General features: G+C 36.8%; 1 protein-coding gene across 2 annotated transcripts in view; it reads right to left on the reverse strand.

Moving 5' to 3' along the window:
* DDX46 (DEAD-box helicase 46) overlaps positions 1 to 24006 on the reverse strand; it is a 49718-nt gene extending 25712 nt beyond the window's left edge. For both annotated transcript variants that reach the window (XR_013998796.1, XM_081137184.1), the window contains exons 1-13: positions 23818 to 24006; positions 22896 to 23084; positions 20915 to 21058; positions 15674 to 15773; positions 12954 to 13119; positions 10880 to 11031; positions 9624 to 9737; positions 8236 to 8401; positions 6956 to 7076; positions 6199 to 6374; positions 5163 to 5284; positions 3502 to 3580; positions 1697 to 1779 (exon numbers count right to left, since the gene is read on the reverse strand). Coding sequence is in view for 1 of the 2 variants with exons in the window: in XM_081137184.1 (XP_080993310.1) it covers positions 1697 to 1779; positions 3502 to 3580; positions 5163 to 5284; positions 6199 to 6374; positions 6956 to 7076; positions 8236 to 8401; positions 9624 to 9737; positions 10880 to 11031; positions 12954 to 13119; positions 15674 to 15773; positions 20915 to 21058; positions 22896 to 23084; positions 23818 to 23834 (1629 nt within the window). In the remaining variant the exon portion in view is untranslated. The remainder of the gene's footprint in view (positions 1 to 1696; positions 1780 to 3501; positions 3581 to 5162; positions 5285 to 6198; positions 6375 to 6955; positions 7077 to 8235; positions 8402 to 9623; positions 9738 to 10879; positions 11032 to 12953; positions 13120 to 15673; positions 15774 to 20914; positions 21059 to 22895; positions 23085 to 23817) is intronic.
* Positions 24007 to 24724: the final 718 nt, after the last annotated feature.

Consider the following 24724-nt stretch of genomic DNA (forward strand, 5'->3'; position numbering starts at 1 on the left):
AGCATTCCCGCTTTTTTATACTTTAAAATGAAGTATAATTAGAAATATAATTATTAACTCCATGAACATCTAGAACTTGCTAGTTAACAACAACTAGGCCCGGCCGGCATGGCTCAGTGGTTGAGGATCAACCTATGATCCAGGAGATCGGGGTTCGATTCCCGGTCAAGGCACATGTCTGGATTTCGGGTTCAACCCCCAGTAGGGGGTGTGCAGGAGGCAGCCGATCAACTCATCATTGATGTCTCTCTCTCTCCCTCTCCCTTCCTCTCTCTGAAATCAATAAAAATATAAAAAGAAAAAAACAACAATCAGGCACTGCTGTTTTCCTTGTGGGAAAACTAAGTTTATTTCTTTAATAAATGTAACACTATTTCAGTGTTCTTGTTCTCAAGTCTAACGCTTTCAAATACACTGGCACGCACAAGAAGAAAAAAGCAACGTAGAGAAGATAGACACTGCAAGGAAATGAAAATTTCAAAATACCTAGTTCCATCTTCCATCTGATTCTTCAATTCCCTCTACTCTCTTTCCACAAATGGACCCCTTGCCTCTACTCAAACACAAGTATGAAAAGTATATTCAATACATGCTCCCTCCCTCAAACTAGCCTGTTTCATCTACAAACGACGTTTATCCAGTCCTTTGTCACATTATCCTCAGATCAAGCTCCACATACCTTCCCCACTGGGTATCAGTTCTACTCCATGGGACCCAAAGGATAAATTCAATGCTTCTTTCATGTGACAGACTTTTTTCAGAGTTAAAGGATGCTACTAAGTCCTCTACTCCAAGCTAAATATTCCTCACTCCTTTAACTGTTTCTCACATGGCTCAAGTGTTATCATATCCTATTTACTGGCTTTTGTGCTCCTCTATATCTCATTTAGAATGTGGTCCTTAAATCTAAACACAATACATGCACTATCATATGACAGACAATACATTTTTGAAAAATTCATGAATAACTGAAAAGACTGGATACAATCTTAATCTTATCGCTTTCCAATACCCCATTTTTATTACTGCAGTTCGTGATTTAAACAAAGGTTTTGGCCCTGGCCGGGCAGCTCAGTTGATTAGAGCATTCCCAATACACCAAAGTTGTTGGTTCGCTCCCCCCTCAGGGGACATACAAGAACTGATCAATGAATGCATAAATAAATGGAACAACAAATCAATGTTTCTCTCTCTAAAATCACTTTTAAAAATATTTTTTTGGTAACTCACATTGCTTTTCTTGTTAAGAAAAATTTCTACCACCTTTTAAAATGTATTGCTCTAAGTCCATAGCACTGAAATTTGTATTTGAGCAAACAGCATGTGCGAGGAAAAGTCTAAGCTAGGCAAATGCTTTGGGCATCAGTTTTTACATCTGGAGTATGTAAATATGTGCTATCTAGATCATTAGGTAATTAAAAGTATGAATTAAAGCAATTTATTTGCTTCTTTTATTAGCATTCTAATTTTACCAATGATGATATGAGATGGCTAAGGAAAGCCTGCATGAATACTTCCTGAATGAGTTTTACAGAGAATTAAAAACATAAATACCTATTTCAATTTTATATGTCCCCAAGCCACTGTATTATCACATAGAAGAAATGTGAGAATTAAAACAATACGAAAATTTCACTGTCATGCTTGTTACATGGTTTATTTTATAGTTCAAAACACTGAGGAATTTAATGATTACCTGTGGTTCAAAACCCATGTCAAACATTCTGTCTGCTTCATCTAAAACAACGTATGTCACTCTTCGAAGATTTGTCACCCGACCTAAGATTGGCAGGGGAGGGGGAGACAAAAAGAAAACTAAAAATCAGTCACAATTCATTTTATGGCTACCAAGAACATTAAAAAACTGTAAAGGGAACTAAAATGCCTGACTTAACCAGAGGGGTAAGTTAGGTATCTTTAAACAGTGAAAAGAAACTTTGGTCTACAATGTCTTAATCTAATGGCAAATACTTTCTGACAATGGGTATATGAGGCCCTTTATTTGTCAAACTCGTCTCTTGCATACCATCATAGGGCCTGAAGAACCTGTAAAATTCAGAAAACAGCCCTCTCCAAAACACATCATAAAACTAAGACTGAGATGAAGCATCGAGCCACATCAGCCATTATCTGACAGCATCACCTAGGAAAAAACATATTAGAGATTACAGCGTATGTGTGGAAAGCAAGTGCCAGTGCTAACTATTTCAGATGCAGAAAACCTCTGTTTATATTACCTTATAACCTATTTACATATAGTCAGAAACTTCTAATGGGCATGTCAAAACATTCATGAGAAGCTATGTAACACCATTCCGTAACTAACACATTACACAAAAACTAATACCAAATGTATTACACAGATACATTTTTCTATACAAAGATACAAATCTAATTTTATTAAGTGCTCCCACTGGTTTAAAGAAATGAGACAGACTTCTTAGTCAGTAAAAATTAAATACACATACAAGAAACCCTTTCTAAACAATTAACACAAACACTTCTATCAATTGTTGAATGAATCACCTGGCAAACAGTTATTAAGTATAAACTGAAAGGATAGATAAGGAAAAAAGATAAAATTAATCAAGATGATCAATGCAGCATTGAGAAAAAACAAGGGATTATTTCATCAACATCCAACCCAAAACTTTTCATATGCTGTACAAGACCATTACTTATCAAACAATTTCGATGTGACTTTGTCAACTTCATATAGCATTAGAATTAAATATATACCGAAATTCAAGCTATTAGAATGCTATTAGAAACATGCACTATTTGCTTTTTAATGCTCTATTATGTACATACTAACTACTGCAACAAAAATCTTTGAAAGCATTTTCTTCAAAAAATAGAAATGAGCCCAAATATATGCTTTCTAATATTTAAGTACTCCATACTAACATTTGCAGCCCCAAGTAATTTTGCAAGGTTGGGAACAGCATTAAATTACCTACCTTTGATGGTTTAAGTCTCAGAAGCCCAGTTCTATAAATCTTGAAGGGCCTTTCTCCACAGAAGTTAAATAATGTCAACAGTTTAGTAACAGTTTTGATAGGGAATAATTGAACAAAGCACAACGTTTGAGTGAAAAACATGCAGTATTTACAAAAGATAAAATTTCTTGAAGCTGCAATATCTTAATTTATCCAGTATTGTAAGAAAATACTAGCAACTGTGAAGAAAAAAAATCTAAACTTTATAATGAAAAAAGACATAGTGCCCCTTTTAAAAGGAAAGTTTGGCTAAACCTGGATTAATAATCCATGTTAAGTGCTGAAAAATCAGAAGGAGTTAGCTCTGAAAAGAAATTTTCATTTAAATTGCAAAAGTATTATGAACACTTCCAACAATAAACTTGTTACAATACACATTTTAAGATATTACAGCTTTAAGAAGAAATGTCGAAACCCTTTGATGGTTTCTTGTATCTGCTGTGATTTAACAAAAATGTACAGAATTCAAAAAGGAGAAAAGAGAAAAAAATACCCAACTTACCACTGTTAGCTGCTAACATGTCAATCATTCGACCAGGTGTACAAACAATAATTTCAGCACCTCTTTTCAGTTCAGCAATCTAATTAAAAAAAAAAAAAAGAACTTTTATAGCCTATTTATAACTAATGCTTATTTAAAAAGATTTGAGAATACTTCCAGGGTCCTTGCACAGCTCCCTAAAGTAAGAAAGTGAGGTCTGATTAGAAGACTCCCAAGGTTCCTACTTAATATATTGGAATGCTGGAGCACTACTATGTCATAGTAATATGACCACATGGTGCTATAACTTTGAAATCAAAGAAAACCAGAGATTTTTTACCAATTATAATCTGATACAGTCCTTCAAAACCAAGAAGGAACATGAGATAGCAGTAAATAAAGCAATTATAAGGAGAATATTTTTCAAAATGAGAGTTGTTTCCATTAGTGAATCATGAAATCAATACATACAAGCAGCATTTTAAAAATAAAATGAAAAATATTAGAATGTGTTAGACATTATAAAACTTTTGTTTGACTTCTTTATAAACATATTATGTGTGCATGTAACAGGTTATTTTGTAAATGTACTTCTTACTATAGGCTATGGTCAAAAAAACTGACAAAGATAGACTTAAAAAACTAAGATCACGTGTTTAAAATAGCATTGGGATAACAGAAACAAATATTCCCAAAGTGTGTTCTAGAACCTGAGAACACAAGTCCTCAGAAAGATTTCTGTGGTTAAATAAGTTGAAAAATGCCATTTAATTTAACCCATTTTTCCAGCATCATAATATACATTAGCATATTAAAGACAAAGGAACCTTGCAGGAAAGAAACCCGCTTTAACTTGGTACAATCCAACATTTCCAAAACTTATTTGATCATAGAACAAATCTAGTTTTTTCCTTCTTCTAGTTAAAACAAAAGACCCAATGACTATTGCTCTTTAGAAGACACCGGGAGAAACACCAAACTAAAGAGAATGAATGGCCCTGGCCAGTTTGCTCAGTGGTTAGAGCATCGGCCAAAGAACCAAAGGATCTGGGGTTCAATTCCGGTCAAGGGCATGTACCTGGGTTGCAGGTTCGATCCCCAGCCCCAGTTGGCGCCCATACAGGAGGCAACCAATCGATGTTTCTTTCTCTCTCTCTCCCCCCACCCCACTCTCTCTCTTAAAAAAAAAAAAAAAAAAATCAATGGAGAAAATATCCTCAGGTAAGGATTAACAACAAAAAAAAAAGAGAGTGTGAGGGAATGAAAAATTCAGCTAAAACTTTGATATTAATACATCCCACTCATGCCACCTTTTGAAGATGTGACATAAACCGGAGAAAATAAATGCTGTCCAGGAATCAGAAAACCTAGATTCTTGTAAAAACCACATCTTGTTAACCTAAAGACTTTGGTCAACTTATTTAACCTTTCTGAACATTTCCTTATCTGTAAAACAGAAAAAATATCTGCCTTCCTTGAGCAAATAAAGAAGAGAAAAAAGAAAGCTAAGGTATTAGAAGGACTCAAAAATTCCAAAATATAACAGATATGTAATTCATTCTATTCTTTTCACACCTTGTTTGAGATTTCAGAAGCAATCACTGTACAAAATACTAAAAAAATCACTTTTATATTATTAAATAATTTAAAAATGAAAAACGGAATGTTCCTTTTATAATTACCTGCTCACTGATGCCCGTTCCTCCATAAACACAGACCACTCTAAGTCCCAAGGTCTTCGAAAATTTCTTACATTCTTTAGTAATTTGTAAAGCCAGTTCTCGAGTTGGAGTCATGATGACAGCTGAAAAGATAAACATGTCAAAAGCCTAATCACCAAAATTCTTAAGAGGCTATGCTTTAAGTGTTAAATTTAACCTCTGCAATGAAGTTTAGATCCCTTAGCCTAATTTGTTTTTGTTTTAATTTGTTTTATGCACCTCTGAAAACACTGTTTCAGAAACTTTATGATAGTAAATATTGTGATGAAGTGTAACTTTAAGTAGATTTAAGAACATGTTATAGGAAATCAGTTAAATGCCTACTCCACTATCAAGAAAATAACTGGTTGAAAAGAATGCAAATCATTCTCAATTGCAAATCACAGAGCAAAGATCATCAAGTGACTCACTATGCTGCAGAGCCATTCCTCTGTTTCTGGAAACAACCTTGGTCTGAGGAGCACTGACGGAGGAAAAATATACTGTGCCCTAAATTTCCAAGAGAGGAGCTCGTAACAACCTTCCAAAGCCCTACTCAAATTTGCAGAAAAGATCTCTGCCAAATGAATCAAGATATCTGAATCTGAAGACCAAATCCTAAATGAAATGCTGGCACTATAGCCTTTTAAGGCCAAAAAAAGGGAAAATACATTTCCCTACAATCTTCTATGTTGAGTTTATAAACCCACTGATACTGGGCTAAGAACAAACCTCAACATAAATAAACGAGGAGTCTACCTGCGAAGTCAGAGTTTAAAAATTGAGCTGTGCCAGGACAGGGTGTTTTTGTACTTCTGAGATGTTAGTCCAGAGCTCTGAACATTCTCACTCCACCTGCTGGTAAGGGGAAATCAGGCCCAAAGTGCCAAATTTATAAAGGAAATGTATATAAAGGTATCTTTATAGTTATAATTAAGAATATAAAGTATCAGGTCTTTCTGATTAACTGACAACAAAATAGTTATCTGAAAAAATAGTTTGATGGAAAAAATTGTACCTATTGGCCCCTCTCCTTCTTCTAGTGACCTCTGATCCATGATGTGTCTAAACATGGGCAACAGAAAAGCAATGGTCTTTCCACTTCCGGTCTTGGCAATACCAATCAAGTCTCGCCCGGACATTATTGCAGGAATCGCCTGAGTTTGGATTGGTGTGGGCTTTTCATAGCCATGCCTTAAAAAAGCAAACCAAAGGAAGACAAGGTAAAAGTTGAGATCTCTTGGGCTCCCAAAGCTCCAGAAGAAGAAGGTTTTCCAAAATGTGGTACATTCACACAATAAAATGTTAATTGGCAAAAAGGAATAAAGTCCTGAGACAATGTACACCATGGTTGAACTTTGAAAATATTATGCTAAGTAGAAGAAGTCAGTCACAAAAGACGACACTGGTACACTTCCATTTATATAAAATGTCCAGAATAGACAAATCTATAGAGACAATAGATTAGTGGTTGCCTAGGGTGGAGGAGAGGGAAGAAGACTGACTAGTAACAGATACAGAATTCTTCTGGGGATGACGAAAATGTTTAAAATTAGTTACGGTGAGGATTGCATAACTCCATTCATACACTAAGGAATCACTGAACTGTATACTGTTACGAGTAATTTTTATGTTATTACTTTATCTCAATAAAGTTGTTTAAGAAAAAATGTTTTTCTATTACAGTAAAAATACAACCAAGGGAGATATTTGTGTGAAAAAGCTACTTTTGAGTAGAAAACTTTGAAAACCGTGGACAACCACTAACCACTTACTTTTTGAGAGAATTTAAGATCTTCATGGAAATTCCACACTGAACCCAAGATTTAATTGGTTTGGGGCAACCTTTTCCCTTGACAATAATGCCCTCCATTTCCAACCGAAAGACATTCACCTCTACAAAACAAAATCCAGATTAAAAACTTTTAATTATTGTACTATTATTAGTGTCTTATACTTTTCAATTAGGCATGGCAAGATTAAGAATCTTCAATTCTTTTTTTAGCATTACCACAGATTATTCCATAGAAAAGCTATTGGAAAAAGCACAGAACAGCTCAGAGAGACAGAGATAGTAAAAGTGATTACTGCTGCAACCAACTAAGGATGAAGAGAAATATCCCAATGTCTACAATTTGGCTTTTATTTTATCTTAAATTGAAACAACAAGAAGAGAATAATGATTGACAAGTAATACAATCATCTCCAAGCAAGAGTTGCCCAAATTATCCTTATTCTGTCAATATTACTGATGCACACTGGTTCCAAACTCCCAAATCTCAAGGGCTAACAATATATTACTTGATAACTTCACATGAAGAGTACTTTGAAGCCTAAAATTCTCAACTACATGAGCAAAACTATTTTTTGCTCATTTTTAAAAAATGTTTTATTGCCCAGCCGGGGGTGGTTCAGCGGTTGAGCATTGACCTAGGATCCAGGAGATCGAGGTTCGATTCCTGGTAACAGCACGTGCCCAGGTTGTGGACTCGATCCCCAGTCCGGGGCATGCACGAGGAAGCCTATCAATGACTCTCTCATCATTGATATTTCTCTCTCTCTCTCCCCCTCTCCCTTCCTCTCTCTGAAATCAATTTTAAAAAAAAAGTTTTATTGATTTTTAGAGAGAAAGGGAGAGGGAGAGAAAGAAAAACATCAATGTGGAAGCAAAACATCAAACAGCTGCCTCTTGCCCACCCTGTACCAGAGATCAAGCCTGAAATCTGGGCATGTGCCCTGACTGGGAATCGAACTGGCAACTTTTCAGTGCATGGAAGGATGCCCACCTAACTGAGCCACGCCAGCCAGGGCGATCATTTTCTTTAATAGCTCCAAAACGCAGTTTCTTCACAACTCTGAATTTTTGCAGATGATTTTCCCGCTCTCTAGAATGACTTCTCACCTTCTAGTTCCCTCTCTCACTTCTCCAGGTAAATCATACAATTCCCCCTATTCATGCATCAACTCACAGGCCTATCCACATTCCTCCCGGGCAAAGAAAGGTGTATCCTCTTCCATCCGCACAATAACCAATATATAAATAAAAGAATTTTACCCTCTTGAGACATTTTTGCTAGTTCTGGAACTTCAACATAAAAGTTTTTTCTGAATGGTTCATATTCAATCTTCCCATGATCTACTGGCTCTAGAAGCTTTCTCTGTTTTGTCTGATAGCCTGTGAGGGCTGTCTGAAGATCAACTTCTTCTTCCTCTGAAGAATACTATAATTAAAAAAGAACAGTTAAGTAAAGAGCTAAATTCACTTCTATTTTCTATTTATGGCAATCAATATGCCTAGCTTTAAAAATTTTCTCCTAGCTAGAGGGAGGGGAAGTGGGTAAAGGTGGAAGAGGTTATAGGGGGGGTAAATGACGGAAAAAAATAAAACTTAATTTTAAAAAATATCTTCCTCTCTTAGAAAATAATCTTTGGGTTTTGCTTTTTTAATTTCTGAATTTTTCAACTTAGTTTCTCTTTTCTTTTCCCTTATAGAAAGTTGTGTAACAACTAAAATGATAAAATAACTCTAGCCCTGGCCAAGTAAGTCAGTTGGTTAGAATGTCATCCCGATACGCCAAGGTTGTGGGTTTGATACCCAATCAGGGCATATAAAAGAATCAACCAATGAGTGCATAAATAAGTGGAACAAATCAATGTTTCTCTCTCCCTACAATCAATCAATCAATCAATCAATACCAATAAATGAATAAAATAATTTTAATATGACTTTAATGAAGTTTTGCTATAGTTCCGAATATAAATCTCTAATAGAAAGAAATTTCATTCTGTCACTTTTATTGCAAGACAATAAAAACTGGGCATACAGCAAGAAGTCAAAAATGTCAGAATGTCCTACCAACTGGATACTCAGCTATAACACTGTTAAGAATGGCAAGGATTCCTAGTAGCAGTTTACGTAACTGAAAAGTACATCTCCATCAATGCTTCCTAGTAAATACTTCTAGGGCAGCATCGTTTAGGGCACTTTTTTTTTTTTGATTTGAGGGAGGAAGGGAAAAAAGAGAGAAAAACATCAATTTGTTATTCCACTTATTTATGCATTCCTTGGTTGATTTTTTTTAACTATATCTTTATTGATTTCAGAGAGAGGAAGGGAGAGGAAAGAGAGAGAGAGAGATAGAAACATCAATGATGAGAGTCGTCTTTGATCCACTGCCTCCTGCATGGCTCCGACTGGGGATCAAGCCTGCAACCCGGGCATGTGCCCTGACCAGGAATCGAACTGCGATCTCCTGGACCCTAAGTCCAATGCTCAACTGCTAAGCCACGCCCGGCCAGGCTCCTTGGTTGATTCTTGTAAGTTCCCTGACTGGGGATCAAACCCATAACTTTGACTTTTCAGGACAATGCTCTAGCCAACTAGCTCCCCAACTAGAGCCTAGGGTAGTATCATGAACAAAGTAAAAATTAATGAAAAATTACCTCCATGGCATCCTGGTCATTCTCCATCAGCTCACCTTTCTTCTTATCAGAATCCACAACTGCTTTTTTGGTTGTCACAACAGTGACAACTTTTGTGACCGTTGGCCCAGACTTCTAAAATAAAAAAGGAATATAAAATATTTTGCAAAACTGAAATAAAAATTATATGCCAACTGAAACAAAATAACTGTCACAATTTATAATGTAAATTAACTTAGTTATTAGCAGAAACTTAATGAAAAGACAAAAAGTAGTCTGTTTTCTCATTTAAATTTTACAATGCAATACATTGCATTGTATTTTATAGTACATTAATACAAGGTGGGCAAAAGCAGGTTTACAGCTGTTACTATGGAAAAAGACATGCAGGTTATGATTATTGCAATAGCTTTAACTGTGCTTTGCATACTCACAACTGTAAACCTACTTTTGTCCACCCTGTATATATGTAACTTATTGTATAATATGTAATCTTATATACTATTATTCAATATAATTTATTTAAAAAAATACTACCAAATGTTACTTTTCACTTATTCGACAAGCAAGACACTGTTCTGGGAGCTTAGGATAAATCAATAAAACAGATAAAGGTCACTGCTCCTGAGGAGCTTTATTTTAGAAAAGGGACAAATAACAAACATGATAAAAAATTAAATTATATAATTTGTCAAAAGGTAATAAATGCTATTTATTTATTTTTTATATCCTCACCCAGGATATTTTTTCCATTACTTTTTCAGAGAGAGTAGGAGAGAGAGCGAGAAAGAGAAAGAAACATCGATGTGAGAGAGAGAAAGCTATTGGTTGCCTCCAGCAAGTGCCCCGCTGGGATCAGGGATCAAGCCTGCAGCCAAGGCACATGCCCTCGGCCAGAATCAAACCCGGGACCCTTCAGTCCGCGGGCCAACACTCTATCACTGAGCCAAAATGGCTAGGGCAGTAAATGCTATTTTAAAAAGAAAAATAAGCTAGGGTAAAGGAGATAGGAGTATGAGAGATGAAAATGCTGAAGAAGTCTGGAGAAGACCTACAGAGAAGGCGACAAGTAAGCAATAGTACTGAACAAGGACAATGGCAAGGGTGCTTTTGAAACAAGAACATTTAATTAAAATTCACTAGTATCTCCAGTACTTAGAAAAAGTATTGGCATTTCTGAGATGAGAGAGGAAACAAAAACATCATAAAGCCATTCAAGTCAATGAAACCAAGTTATCCAACTAGGAATATAATTCTTTAAAAACAAAATTCCATACCTTTTCATTTCCTCCACCACCTTTTACACTTCTCATATTAAACTTTTTTACTTCCTCCTTCACTTCTTCCATGTAAGCATCTAATGGATCTAACTCCTCACCCTCCATTTCATTTCCTTCCTTTTCAGCTTCCGCAGGATCATCTTCATCATCTAAAATATTAGAATACACTTTCTTTGTACATGTGTTGCAAAAGGAAATACTTTACAATCAGACCACACCCCGCCATTCTGACCTTTTCTCTCACTACCCAAATACCCTCCTTTCCAGTTAACTCAGGCATACTGCAGTTTAAATACGCTTCAAAAGTTTTGAAACCAAGCATGTATAGTTCTGAATAAAAGAAATAAATTATAATAACTTATTAAATTGAAGAGGCAAAAAATTATGCCTAAAAAATGAACCACCAGTATTAAATCTTACAATTACACTACTAGAAGCCAAACTAAAAACTTTTTCTGCTAAATAAGTTTAACTATTTTTCTTTTAATTACCTTTCTTTAAAGCACTGGGGGGAAAAATAGTTGCCCTGACATGGTAGCTCCGTTGGTTAGAGCATGGTCCCGATACGCCAAGATTATGGGTTTGATCCCCAGTCAGGGCACATACGAGAAGCAACCAATGAATGAATAAATAAGTGGAACAACAAATCAATCTCTCTCTCTCCCCCCTACCCTTCCTTTCTCTCTCTAAAATCAGTAAAATTTTTTTAAAAAGAGAAAAATAGTAACATTCTTAATTCAAAACAATCTATCTTTTTACGTAACTAAGACATCATCACTTAAAGATACAATCCATTTACCTATTTAAACCACTCTATGGAACTTCCAGAGAAAATAAAATTTTCACAGGAATTTTCTCAGAAAATGGAGAAAAATTCCATTTCCCTATGAAATTCCACATTATTCCTTTACTAAAAGGTCAAAATCAGATATGGAAGGGAAATGTTTCTGTGCTAAGTCATTAAAAAGTCAGAGGAGAGACCTGAAAACATGTCCTTAATTTACTCTTATTATTAACATTCTTATTCATAGTAAAAACTAAAAGGCTACTTAACTGACTATGCCCATAAGCACCCAACTCTCGACTCTAAAGTAAAATCAGTGATTCTCGATAAACACTACTTTACAATTTTAAATTTAACATAAATATTAAAAGGGGCATTTAAAACCTCCATATGAATCCAGCAATTCCAGTTCTAGGTATATACCCAAAACAAATGAAAGCAGGGACTCAGATACTTGCACACCAATAATCACAGCAGCATTACTCACAATAGTCAAAAGGTATAAACCACCCATATATCTAACAACAGATGAACAGGTAAACCAAATGTGGGATGGATACATATATATAGGTATACAGATATATATCACAGAGTATTATTAAGCCATAAGAAGGAATGGAATTCTGATACATGCCACAACATGGATGAACCATGAAGACATTATGCTAAGGGAAATAAGCCAGTCACAAAAGGACAAATATTGCATCATTCCACTTTTATGAGGTACGTAGAATAGGCACATTTATGGAGGCAGAAAGCAGAATAGATATTACCAGGGCCCAGCCGGCGTGGCTCAGCGGTTCAAAGGCGACCCATGAACCAAGCAGTCACGGTTCGATTCCTAGTCAGAGCACATGCTCGGGTTGTGGGCTCGATCCCCAGTGGGGGGTGTACAGGAGGAAGCCAATCAATGACTCTCTCACATCATTAGTGTTTCTCTCTCTCTCTCCTTTCCTCTCTGTGAAATCAATAAAAAACATTTTTTTAAAAAAAGAAGTTACCAAGGATGGGATGGGGGAAGGACAGGGAATTACTCTTTAATGGGTACAGAGTTTCTGTTTAGGATGAAGAAAAAGCTCTGGAAATGGACAGTGGTGATGATTACAGAAGACTGTGCATGTACTTAATGCCATGACTTATACACTTAAAAATGGTAAAAATGGTAAACATTATATTATATATATTTTTCCACAAGGGCCTTAAAAATACCGATAGGAATATTATTCATAATTCTATACTATTCCACGTGAATTGTTATATAGGCTATTATCTAACAAGTGAATATACCATCATCATCTTCTAAACTCCATTTTTTCCCTTGTTTCATCTCTTCAATTTCCTTTTTCAGTTCTCCTATGTTTTCCATGGCCTTTTTGCGTTGCTCTTCTCGCCATTTTTCTACTCTTTCTTTCCGCTTTCTCATTTCTTCTTCTAGCTTATTTTGGTCAAAGTTCTTGGGAGAAAAAAAGGATATAGAGGAAAGCAACGATTAACAATTTTACTCTAAGTGATATTCCAAATATTTTCTCCAAAGTATAAGAGAGGTATACGCAAGTCCTATATTTAGACCAGATTAATATCACACATCTTTTAAATATCTCCATGAAAATAACAGCAAAATAAAATCATAAAAAAAGCATCTTCAACTAAGAAAGCAGAAAGACAGAATTCAAACACCATAAATTAATCTAATTTTAGTTATAAGCAACATGCACATATGAATTCAACTTCCTTCTCAAAGTAGAAACAACATGACTTATCAAGCAAAGTTCCCTAGTTATTAGTCATCCTCAACTTTAAATCTTCTAAACTCCTCCAAGATTGCCTCCTTGAAAAACAATTTTCCATTATAAATTAGTGAGCAAATAAAAGCTGTTTATCAACACAATTAAGTTTTGGTCTTTTAGCTTTAGGTCTGAGTTTCCTAGAAACAGCCATTCTAAAGCCATTATCAAGATTACTAATACTCTTAAGAGGAAACAGTAAATCGTTTTCATGGCCATAATCAGGGACTTAAAGATTAAGCATTATATATATCAAAATGCTACATAGATAGGTATGGAAATATACATGTAAAAAACAAAGAAACTATTACAAAATTGGAATGGTGATAGTGTTTTGGGCACCTGGGATTACAGAAAATTAGTTCTGACTTTCCAAATATTATATAATACGGTTATATAATGCTTGTATTTAAAAAATAAATTTATTTCTTAAACAAATAGTTTTGCTCCTGAATTTATACTCTTTATAATAATTCCATTCTCTCTAAAGAAGAGCCCCAGGAAGCTTATGTGCTTTTCTCAAGGTCACCCAGTCATTTAATAGAAGAAACTGGATCAGAAACCAGACTCCCCCAGACTTATGTTGTATCTTTTCTTAGCTACCCTGCTCAGCAAGCAAGTCCCTTAAAAAAAAATAATAGAACCACTAAAAAAATAGAACAAACTCAAAAAGACAACAAAATAAAGAAGTGATGCTACAATGTATTCTAAAATAGGCAAAAGACATTTGCAACAACATGGATGGACCTTGAGAATATTACAGGTGAAATAATATTATAGTGAAATAAGTCAGGCAGAAAAAGCTAAGAACTATATGATTTCACTCATATGTGAGACATAAAACTGAAACTTGTAGACACAAACAGCAGTGTAGTGGTTGCCAGAGGGAGAGAGGCAGTGAAGGGGGCCTGATATATGGTGATATATGGTGAAGATGATTTGACTTTAGATGGTGGGCACACAGTGCAACATACAGATCTTGTAACAAAATGAGCAAAAGATATGAGTAAGCAATTCAAAGAAAAGTGCAAATAGGAAATAAATTTAATGCATTATGTATATTACAAAATTTATCTATTATGTTCACAAGACTTAAAAATACTCATATTTAAAGACATGCAACTCAAAATGATACCAATTACCTCCAATTACATTGGTAAAAATTAATTTTTCAAATTCTCACATTGGCAAAAAAAAAAGGAAACAGACATTTTCATGTCTATATCTTAAATCAATTTATACAACTTTTTTTTTTATGGCAATTTAAAACCAATTTACCTTATGCTATATTCACAAAAGACACGTACAAGAATTAATGAATCATTATTTATAATTGCAGACAGGAAAAAAACCTAAATAGCTATCAAAGGTGATCTTTCTACCTTGTTTCAACAAAATACTATGAAGGCATTAAAAATAATGAGCTAGCCTGGTCAGCTTCGCTCAGCAGTTGGGCATTGACCTACGATCCAGGAGACTGAGGTTCGATTCCCGGTCAGGGCATATGCTCAGGTTTCAGAGGCATGCAGGAGGCAGCCAATCAATGACTCTCATCATTGATGTGTGTGTGTGTCTCTCCCCCACTTCCTCTCTGAAATCAATAAAGGCATTACAAATAATAATGAGCTAGCCCTGACAGGTGTGGCTCAGATGGTTGGGCATTATCCCACGTTCCCAAAGGTTGCCAGGCTCGGTCCCCAGGGGGGCGTGCAGGAGGCAGCCAATCGATATTTCTCTCTCACATTGCTGTTTTTCTCTCTCCCTTCCTCTTTCTAAATATCAATAAAAATAAATAAATAAATAATCATAATAATGAGCTATATTTATGTAGGCAGCTATAGCAAGATCTCCAATACATAACAAATGAAAACAGCATGATATTCAATTCCTAAGTAAGATGGTGGGTATACTCCTGCTTATTATTCTTAAGACCTTATATACTGATAAATTAATTCATAATTTAAAAATAAGCAAAAGCAAGATACAAAATGGTACATATGGTATGGTCAGTTTTCAAGTAAAAACAGACTATATATATATATATATGTAGATATGCAACTTTTTTCAGAAAAAAAATTTTCTCATGGAAACTATTATTTGATCTGTTCATCTTATATATTTGTTATTCATATAAACATAAAGCATATGGCATTAAAAAACAAAGAATAACTTGTCACTGCAGAAACAAGTCTGGTACTAGGATATATATGCTAGTAAACATACGCCGGCATCTTTTTCTTTCTCATCCTCCTTGTCATCTTTGTCTTTTTTCTTCTCTTTAGAACTTTCTCCACTATCTGTTTTCTCCTTGGACCTAGACCTTCTAAAAAAGAGAGAGAAAGACATATTATCTATTTGTGCTTGGAAACATTCATTTTAAAATACTTTTATAGACTTGTACTTTACTTTTTAGGTAAACAGTCAACTCCATTTTTATATTCCATTAATAAACAACTTGGAGATATAATGAAAAATTAATGCTTAAACAATTGCAAATATTATTAAATATTTAAAAATTCACCCACCAAAAAACTAGACATATCATGTAAAAACTACAAAATTTAGCCCAACCAGGTGTGGCTCAGCAGTTCAGCATCGACCTAGGATCCAGTAGATCAAGGTTCAATTCCCAGTCAGGGCACATGCCCAGGTTGCAGGCTCGATCCCCAGTTGGGGGCGTGCAGGAGGCAGCCGACCAATGACTCTCTCATCATTGATGTTTCTATCTCTCTTTTCCTCTCTCCCTTCCTCTCTCTGAAATCAATAAAGATATATTTTAAAAAAAAGAAGAAACTACAAAATTTAAATAGGAGAGCTAAAGTTTAACAAATGGAGAAACATACCAAGACATTAATATTCAACAAGATAATTTTTATATGTAATAACATAAAATCACAATAGGCTTGTATTTTTACCCTGCTTACGGTAGCTTAATAAATAAAACTTAATTTTGTTTTTTAATCCTCACCCGAGGATACTTTTCCATTGCTTTTCAGTGTGGGGGGCGGAGGAGGATAGGTAAAAGAGAGAGAAACATCAATGTGAGAGAGACACATCGATTGGTTGCCTCCCGCACTCACTCCAACCAGGGCCAGGGATCAAGCCCACAACTGAGGTACATGCTCTTGGCCGGAATCAAACCTGGGACCCTTCAGTCCGTAGGCTGAACCTCTAATCACTGAGCCAAACTGGCTAGAGCAAAACTTAATTTTAATGTAATCAAATTGGTTGATCTCTTTTGCCCCTTTATGATCACTACTTTTCTGTTGTTAATCCTCACACAAGCATATTTTTTTCCATTGATTTTTTTAAAAAGAGTGGAAAGAAAGAAGGGAGGGTCAGAGAGAGGAAGGGCAACATCAATGTGAGAGAGATACACTGACTGGATGCCTCCCACATGCACCCCAACCGGGGCCAGGGAAGGAACCTGCAACCCAGGTATGTGCCCTTGACCCACAATTGAACCCTTGACCCTTCATTGCATGGACTGACACTCTAACCACTGAGCGACACCAGCCTTTTAAAGTACCTAGAAATCCTTCCGGATTTGATGAAAATATCCAGAGATAAATAAGACATTCTCTAGTATAAACTACTAAAAGGTTTATAGTTTTATCATTTAATTTGGTCTTTAATCTGTGTGGAAATGCTTTTTGTGCACAAAATGAGGTACACAGTCCTAGTTCATTATAGGATACCAAATGTCCCTAGCACCATTTATTGAAAAAACTTTTTCTCCCTGATTATGTCACCACTGTCGTGTATCGAATGGCCATATAGCGTGGCTCTATTTCTGGGCTCTTTATAGGGTCCCGCTAATCTACTTGTATATCCCTACACTAAAACCACACTATCTTAATTTCTATAACTTTATGACAAGTGCTGATATCTTATTTTTCAAGAATGTTTATGCCCTTTGCATTTCCAATTTTATAACGCTTGTCAAATACTTTTCTATTCATGTCTGCTAATAACTTTTAAACATAAATGTATGTTAAAGTTAAGAAAATGCTCTTCCTGAATTTAAATAACTATGATTTTTCTCCTTTAATCTTAATACAGAGTATTACACTGATTTTCTAATGTTAAACCAATCTTCCATTTCTAGGAAAAATCCAACTAGTTCATGATCGTGTTCTCATTTTTATACTTTTGGATTCAGTATGCTAATCTTTATGTTTAGACTGAATACAGACTAATTTTCTTTTCTCATACTGCCCTTGTCAAGTTTTACTATCTATGTTCTCCTCAATTCATAAAGTAAATTCTTCTTCAAGTTTCTGGTCAACAAAACTACCATTACAGCCCTGGCTGGTGTGGCTCAGTGGATCAAGCATCATCCCATGCACCAAATATTGTCAAGGGTTTAGAGCAATACAATTCTCATACACTACTGGTGGAAGTATAATTAGTAATACTCTTTGGAAAGCATTCAGGATTACCTAGTAAAAATAAAGTCATGTTTATTCTACAACCATGTAATTTCACTCCTAGATATATATATCCTAGGGAAACTCATGCAAATGTATACCAGTATCATATATACAAAAACGTTCACAACAGCCAAAAAGTAAAACCACCCAAGCATCTATCTCAGTAGAATGGATAAATTGTGGTATATTTATACCACAGAATGGTGCTTAGCAATGAAAATGTATTACTATATTTCAAGTTTCTGGTCAACAAAACTACCATTACAGCCCTGGCTGGTGTGGCTCAGTGGACTGAGCATCATCCCATGCACCAAATATTGTCAAGGGTATGGAGCAATACAATTCTCATACACTACTGGTGGGAATGTAATTAGTAATACTCTTTGGAAAGCAGTTTTGCTGACGAGAAAATGCTTTGTTATAAGCAACAAAGATGAGTTTCAAATAACACTGAGCAAAGATACAAAAGAATATATAATTCATTCATGTAAAGTTAAAGAACACATAAGTCTAAACTATTCTTTTTCCAGGTACAAATGCAGGTGGTAAAACTATGAAGAAATAGAAGGAAATTCTAGCCACAAAAGTCAGAACTAGTTTTATCCAAGGAAGTAAAGAACTCAGTTACAGAAGGGATGTAGAGTGCTTCTGGGGATACTGACAAGGTTCTACTTCTTGACCTTGGTGATGGTTACATGGATGTTGCTTTATAATTATTTAATAAACTGTATGTTTATGTTTTATTCACTTTTATGAATTTATATATATATATACACTTTTGTTTTGGTTTTTGTTGTTGTGTGATCTTGAGAGTACGTTTATTAAAGCTGGGGACAATGAAACAAGGAAGGGCTCAGGATATAAGTAGCAACAGGAGAGAGCCTAGGCAGAGCTGCTTTGGCTCACTGAATCAGAGAAAAGGGGACCTTGGAGACAGATTCAGGAAGTTAGCCTGGGACAAGCTGCCACTGCCCATTGCTCCCCTGGTTGCAAGTTTCATGGGGACCCTTAGAGCATCAGAGATACATGCCTGAGAGGGAAGAAAGGCCTGGGAGTGCTCCCAGGAGGGAGAGTGCACCATATATATACTTTTTAAAATGTAACATAACCCCAGCCCGGCCAGGCGCGGCTCAGCAGTTGAGCGTCAACCTAGGATCCAGGCAATCAGGGTTCGATTCCCAGTCAGGGCACGTGCACGGGTTGTGGGCTCAATCCCCAGTCAGGGGCATGCAGGAGGCAGCCGATCAATGACTCTCTCATCACTGATGTTTCTCTCTCTCTCTCTTTCCCTCTCCTTTCCTCTCTCTGAAATCAATAAAGATATATTTTAAAAAATAAATAAAATAGCCCCAAAAGGTTTTATTACACTGACCTTGGTAAAAATAAAAATAAAATTTCCAAAGTAAAATAAACGACACAGGAAAAATACTTAAGACTAATATAAAGACTATACAGAAAAAGACACAAGACCATATATCAACTATCCTATGACACCACCTTAGAAACAATAGGCAAAGAACAAACTACTAAGAGAAAAATAAAGACTAAACATTTTATGTCTAACAAACATAGTATCTCAAATTGAAACATGTTCATTTAAATTATACAAAGTTCATCCATCCTGAACAGCAATTCAGCAATGCATACCATGAGTTCAAATTATTTGTCAATGTCAGAAATACTAAGAAAATAATTTCAAAGGAAAAAACATAGTTCCAACAGAGACGTTTATAAAATATATTTCTGGCCCAGCGGGTGTGGGTCAGTGGTTGAGTGTCAATCCATGAACTAGGTCAAGATTTGATTCTGGGTCAGGGCACATGCCCAGGTTGTGGCCTCAATCCCCAAGAGGGGGTATGCAGGAGGCAACTGATCGATGATTTTCTTTCATCATTGATGTTTCTATCTCCCTCTCCCTGTCTCTGAAATCAATAAAAAATAAAAATAAAAGATAAAGATCATTTCTATTTAAAATAATACTAATAGTAAAAGCCTTTAGGGTTCTCAGAGACGACCCTAAGCTATGTGCTTTCTGGAAACTAGAAAGATGTACCCAAATGGGAAGAAACATTCCAAAAAAAAATGGGTGAATGGATCTGTCAGTCCGTTGTTGAGGTATTAAAATAAATAAAATATATTTCTGATCATTAAGTTATTAAATAATAGAACATTATGATTGTTAAAATAGTCTAGTATTTTCCAATTGAATTATACGCTTTAAAAACCTATTAAAATAAAATTCTGCCAATAGTTCATGGTAGGAGTCAAATTCAATATTTTTAAAGGTTATTTAAAAAAATTTTTTAATTTATTTATTGATTTCAGAGAGAAGAAAAGGGAGGGGGAGGGAGAGAGACGACAATTTGTTGTTCCACTTATGTATGCATTCATTGACTGATTTTTTTTTTTAATATATCTTCATTGATTTCAGAGAGAGGAAAGGAGAGGGAGAGAGAGAGAGAGAGAGAAACATCAATGATGAGGGAGTCATTGATCGGCTGCCTCCTGCATGCCCCCGACTGGGGATCGAGCCTGCAACCCAGGCATGTGCCCTGACTGGGAATCAAACCCTATTGCCTGGATCCTAGATCGATGCTCAACCACTAAGCCACGCCTGGTGGGGCTAGTTTGTTTGTTTTTTAATATACATTTATTGATTTCAAAGAGAGGAAGGGAGAGGGAGAGAGAAATAGAAACATCAATGATGAGAGTCATTGATTGCCTGCCTCCTGCACGCCCTCTACTGGAGATTAAGGCTGCAATCTGGGCATGTACCCTGACCGGGAATCGAACCTCAATCTCCTGGATCCTAGGTCTATGCTCAACTGTTGACCCATGCCAGCCAGGCGATTGACTGATTCTTGTATGTTCCCTGACTGGGGATCGAACCCACAACCTTGGTGTATCAGGATGACATTCTAAAGAACTGAGCAACCCGGCTAGGACCTAAAGATTTTTTTTAAACACAAGGAATAGAGAAGACAGTCAGTTCCCAACCTGCATTACAGATACAATCCAATGATAACATTACCTATTCTCAGCTTTCTTGCTTTTATTGCCAGGACTGGAGGATCGGGATCGCCGACCCCGGCTTCTACTCCTTGAGCGTCTCCTGTCTCGACTTCGAGATCTTCTTCGCTCTCGACTTCTGTCTCTCTCTCTACTTCTGGAACGCCTGAAAAGGGAACACTTTTAATATATCCTATTATAAAGTGGAACTATTTCAAATTAAGGTTCTGTTCCATGTTGAAAGAAGCTTCTTAATGTTTACCATTATTAGAGGCAGAGATTTTAATTAACAAACCAGCAAAAAAAGGGAAGAAGAAATGCCAATTCTTACAAGTGGTCACTGAAAAAAATGAGAATACTAATTTCAAAATGAAGCTTACGGAAAAACAAAGTAAATCTGTAATAATAACAATTTGCAATTCTATATTAGAGAACTTGCAATTCTATATTATAGCCTATAATATAGAAAACCTGAATTTCAAAGACATCCTAAACCTAAGGATGGACAAAACAGGACTGTGGGAAGATCACAGATATGAAGATGAGGAGACCAGGGTATATATACTGGTGCTGCTACTAACTACTGACATGACATAGAGCAGATCAACTCTCTGGGTCTTAGTTTCCTCATCTATAAAATATGGAGACTTCACAAAAATCATATCAAAATCCTTCTTGCTCTAAAATCTTGTGATCCTACTTACACACCAAAAAAGTCAAAGACCAAATCTTAAATGAATACTTTCACTTAAGACGTTCTTGACTGAAGTGTATAAAACTGTTCCTGGGACCAAATAATATAAGTTATTTTTACTTAAACACTGTTTTTCTTCCCCAGAAAAGGTGAAAAGTTCAAGGAATGGCTGTTTGACTGAACTATGTAATCAAGTAAAAGTAATAATAAAAAATTCAGATATTCTTTCATTCAAATCTGAAACAGTTCTTTAAAACAGTCTCAAACATTAAGCAAGGCCTACAGATGGTTCTGTCCTGTTTTCTTCTGTCAGCTTTAGTGGCGTCTCTGAACACAATGGTAAGATCTCTTGGGAAAGAATTAGAACAGAACCCACTTGATGGCATACAACCTTACCTTTGGCTTCTTTTTCTAACCTACCTCAAGGGGGCTTCAAGAGTTCTCTTTGGATTACAGAAAATACAACTGAAGCTTCCAAACTTAAAATACTGTTTGACAGTCTTTATTCTGGGCCAGCAATTTTCAACCATTGTGCTACCAAAAAAATTTTAAAATACTTCTAATTGAATTTTTGAGAGGGAGAAATACTGACTTGTTGTTCCACTTATTTATGCATTCATTGGTTTATTCTTATATGTGCCCTGACCTGGGATTGAACCCACAACTTTGGAGTATAGGGACAATGCTCTAACCAACTGAGTACTTGACCAGGACAAGAATTTTTAAAACATACAATGCCTGATTATTTAGTCAAGGCACTGACCTGTTTTCTCTTAGACTGTCAAATAAAAAAATGACAACAGCCAACATAACAACAGCTGTCTAGCTTGAATGCCCTTTCTTGAACCATAAATATATAGGTCATATAACAGAGTTGTGTCTTATTGGTCATGTCACATAATAATGGGCATTGTTGTGTCTGACTGGTTAATTCTTGGTACCAGAAATCCTTATATGTAAGAATAGGCTCCTGATTTTTTAAGTAGTCACTCTGCAGCAAAATGGGTAAGCAATTTTTTTTTTTTTATCAATCAAAATTATACCTACTTTTTGTTAGATCAGCAAAAAATATTTTTTGGGGTGTGCCGCATAATTTTAGTAATTAGTTTATGTGTGCCATGAGATGAAAAAGGTTGAAAATCGCTGTTTTAGGCAAATCACTTCTGGACCTAATCAAACAAGCTGGAGTCAAAGCAGAAGGCCTGCAAAGAGGCCACTAAATTCTAGTCTAAATCACACTTCTGAAGAGGCTTGATTTAGCTGAGAAGACTCAAATTATCATGGGTCCTTTGGAGATTAATATCCTTACCTCAGACGCTTCCTGTCTCTTGACCGAGATCTTCTTTTATCCCTGCTACGAGACCTCTCTCTCCTTCTATCTCTATCTCTGCTTCTAGACCGCCTGTCATCTCCACGTTTACTTCTTTTGTCTGAGGGTGAGCGACTTCTAGATCGACTTGCAGAGCGTCCCCGTGATGCTGATCGCTTCCGATAGTGACTAGAATATGAAGTTAAAGATTAAGTTTAGCAGACACAGGTAGCTTCTATTATATCTTATTTATCACATTTTTTCCAAATAATCTCAGCAGACAAATTAAACACTGAAAGGACTTTTTATACATGTTTTTGTTTTTAATTAGGGGGAAAGAATGAACCCTTTTGCTATAGCACATGCAGAGGGGGGAAAACTATCTTGAAAGGGAGCAAAGAGAGTAAACAAAACAGACCATGCCCCAGCAGACTGCATTCTATAAAGGAAGGCATGTCAGACAAGTAAAAAAATAAATATACAAAATGCCATGTAGTGCTATGGAGAAAAACAGGTCAGAGTAAAGGAATAAGGGAGAGAATGTAAAATAGTACTAAATGTAAAATAGTACTGTTTTATACTAAAACAGTATAAGGAAAGAAAATTATAGTCTATACTCAATCTAAATATAAAGATTAGCATACCGAATTCAACAGTATGTAAAAAAGATAATACAATCATACAATCATAAACCTGCCCAGGGGCTCGAACCGGCTGATAGCGCAGGGGAACCCTGTGCGCATCCCCGTCCCAGTACGGCCGCTCCCTCAGCCGAGGTCCCCCAGCCCCTCCAGCTGCCTCGGGCCGAGCTGGTCACACGTGGGTCTGCGCCCGGCCAGGCCTGGCCCCGCGGCCACCTCAACTCCCGCCTCTCCCCCACTCCGAGGAAGCCGCTCGCCGCCCGCTCGCAGCGCTGCCTCACCGTGACTCCCGGCCCATGCTTCGGGCCACAGGAAAGCGGCGCCCTTCGGGACGACCCGCCGGACGACCGGACAAAGGAGGAGGCCGCGCAGCACTCCGCTCGCCGGGCGAGAAGCGGCACTAAGCGGTGGCAGCAGCAGCTACGGCAGTGGAAGCCATCCGAGCGCCGCCAACGACAACAGGACGTCCTGGCGCCGGCGGCAGGAGGAAGGAAAAGGCGCGGCGGAAGCGGCTGCGTCTTCACAGCGCCCCCTCTCGGCTGGAGGTCGCAGAGCGCCGACCGCGCGGGAAGAAGATGCCTTGGCTGCGTTTTTACTGCACAGCGGTGGAAGGCCCCGTGCGGACCCGGGGGAGTCTTTCCAGCGAGGACCACCGAGGTGCCTAAAGCATCCCCAAGCTGTCCAAGTACTTATCCTGACGTCCGCCTTAACCTTGTTAAGTGACGCTGCAAACATCTCCATTCACTCTCATTCATTTATACATTCATTCATTTGTAGTATTTGTTGTTATGTATCCGGCATTTGCTAAATCCCAGGGAGTTTACAATCTAGTGGGGGGCACAGGCATTACTAAAAAACACAAGCAGATGTAATACAACAAGAAAGATTCTACCATAGGAGAGGGGTTCAGAAAATGAGCTCCCTGAGGAAGTGTTGAGGGGCGGTTTGAAGACTGAGTGAGGAGTCAAATTGGCGGAGCAGTGGACGCAAAGCAAGATTATAATGCTTCTTAACATTGCCTGTACTTGAAAGCTTACAGAAAAATAAGGGTGCGTTCCCCCGGGCGTGGCTCAGCAGTTGAGCATCGACCTAGGATCCAGGCGATCGGGGTTCGATTCCTGGTCAGGGCATATGCCCGGGTTGCAGGCTCGATCCCCAGTGAGGGGCGTGCAGGAGGCAGCCGATCAG

This window comes from Miniopterus schreibersii (genome assembly GCF_964146895.1).
Source record: "Miniopterus schreibersii genome assembly, chromosome: 4".
In the NCBI taxonomy this organism is placed as follows: domain Eukaryota; kingdom Metazoa; phylum Chordata; class Mammalia; order Chiroptera; family Miniopteridae; genus Miniopterus; species Miniopterus schreibersii.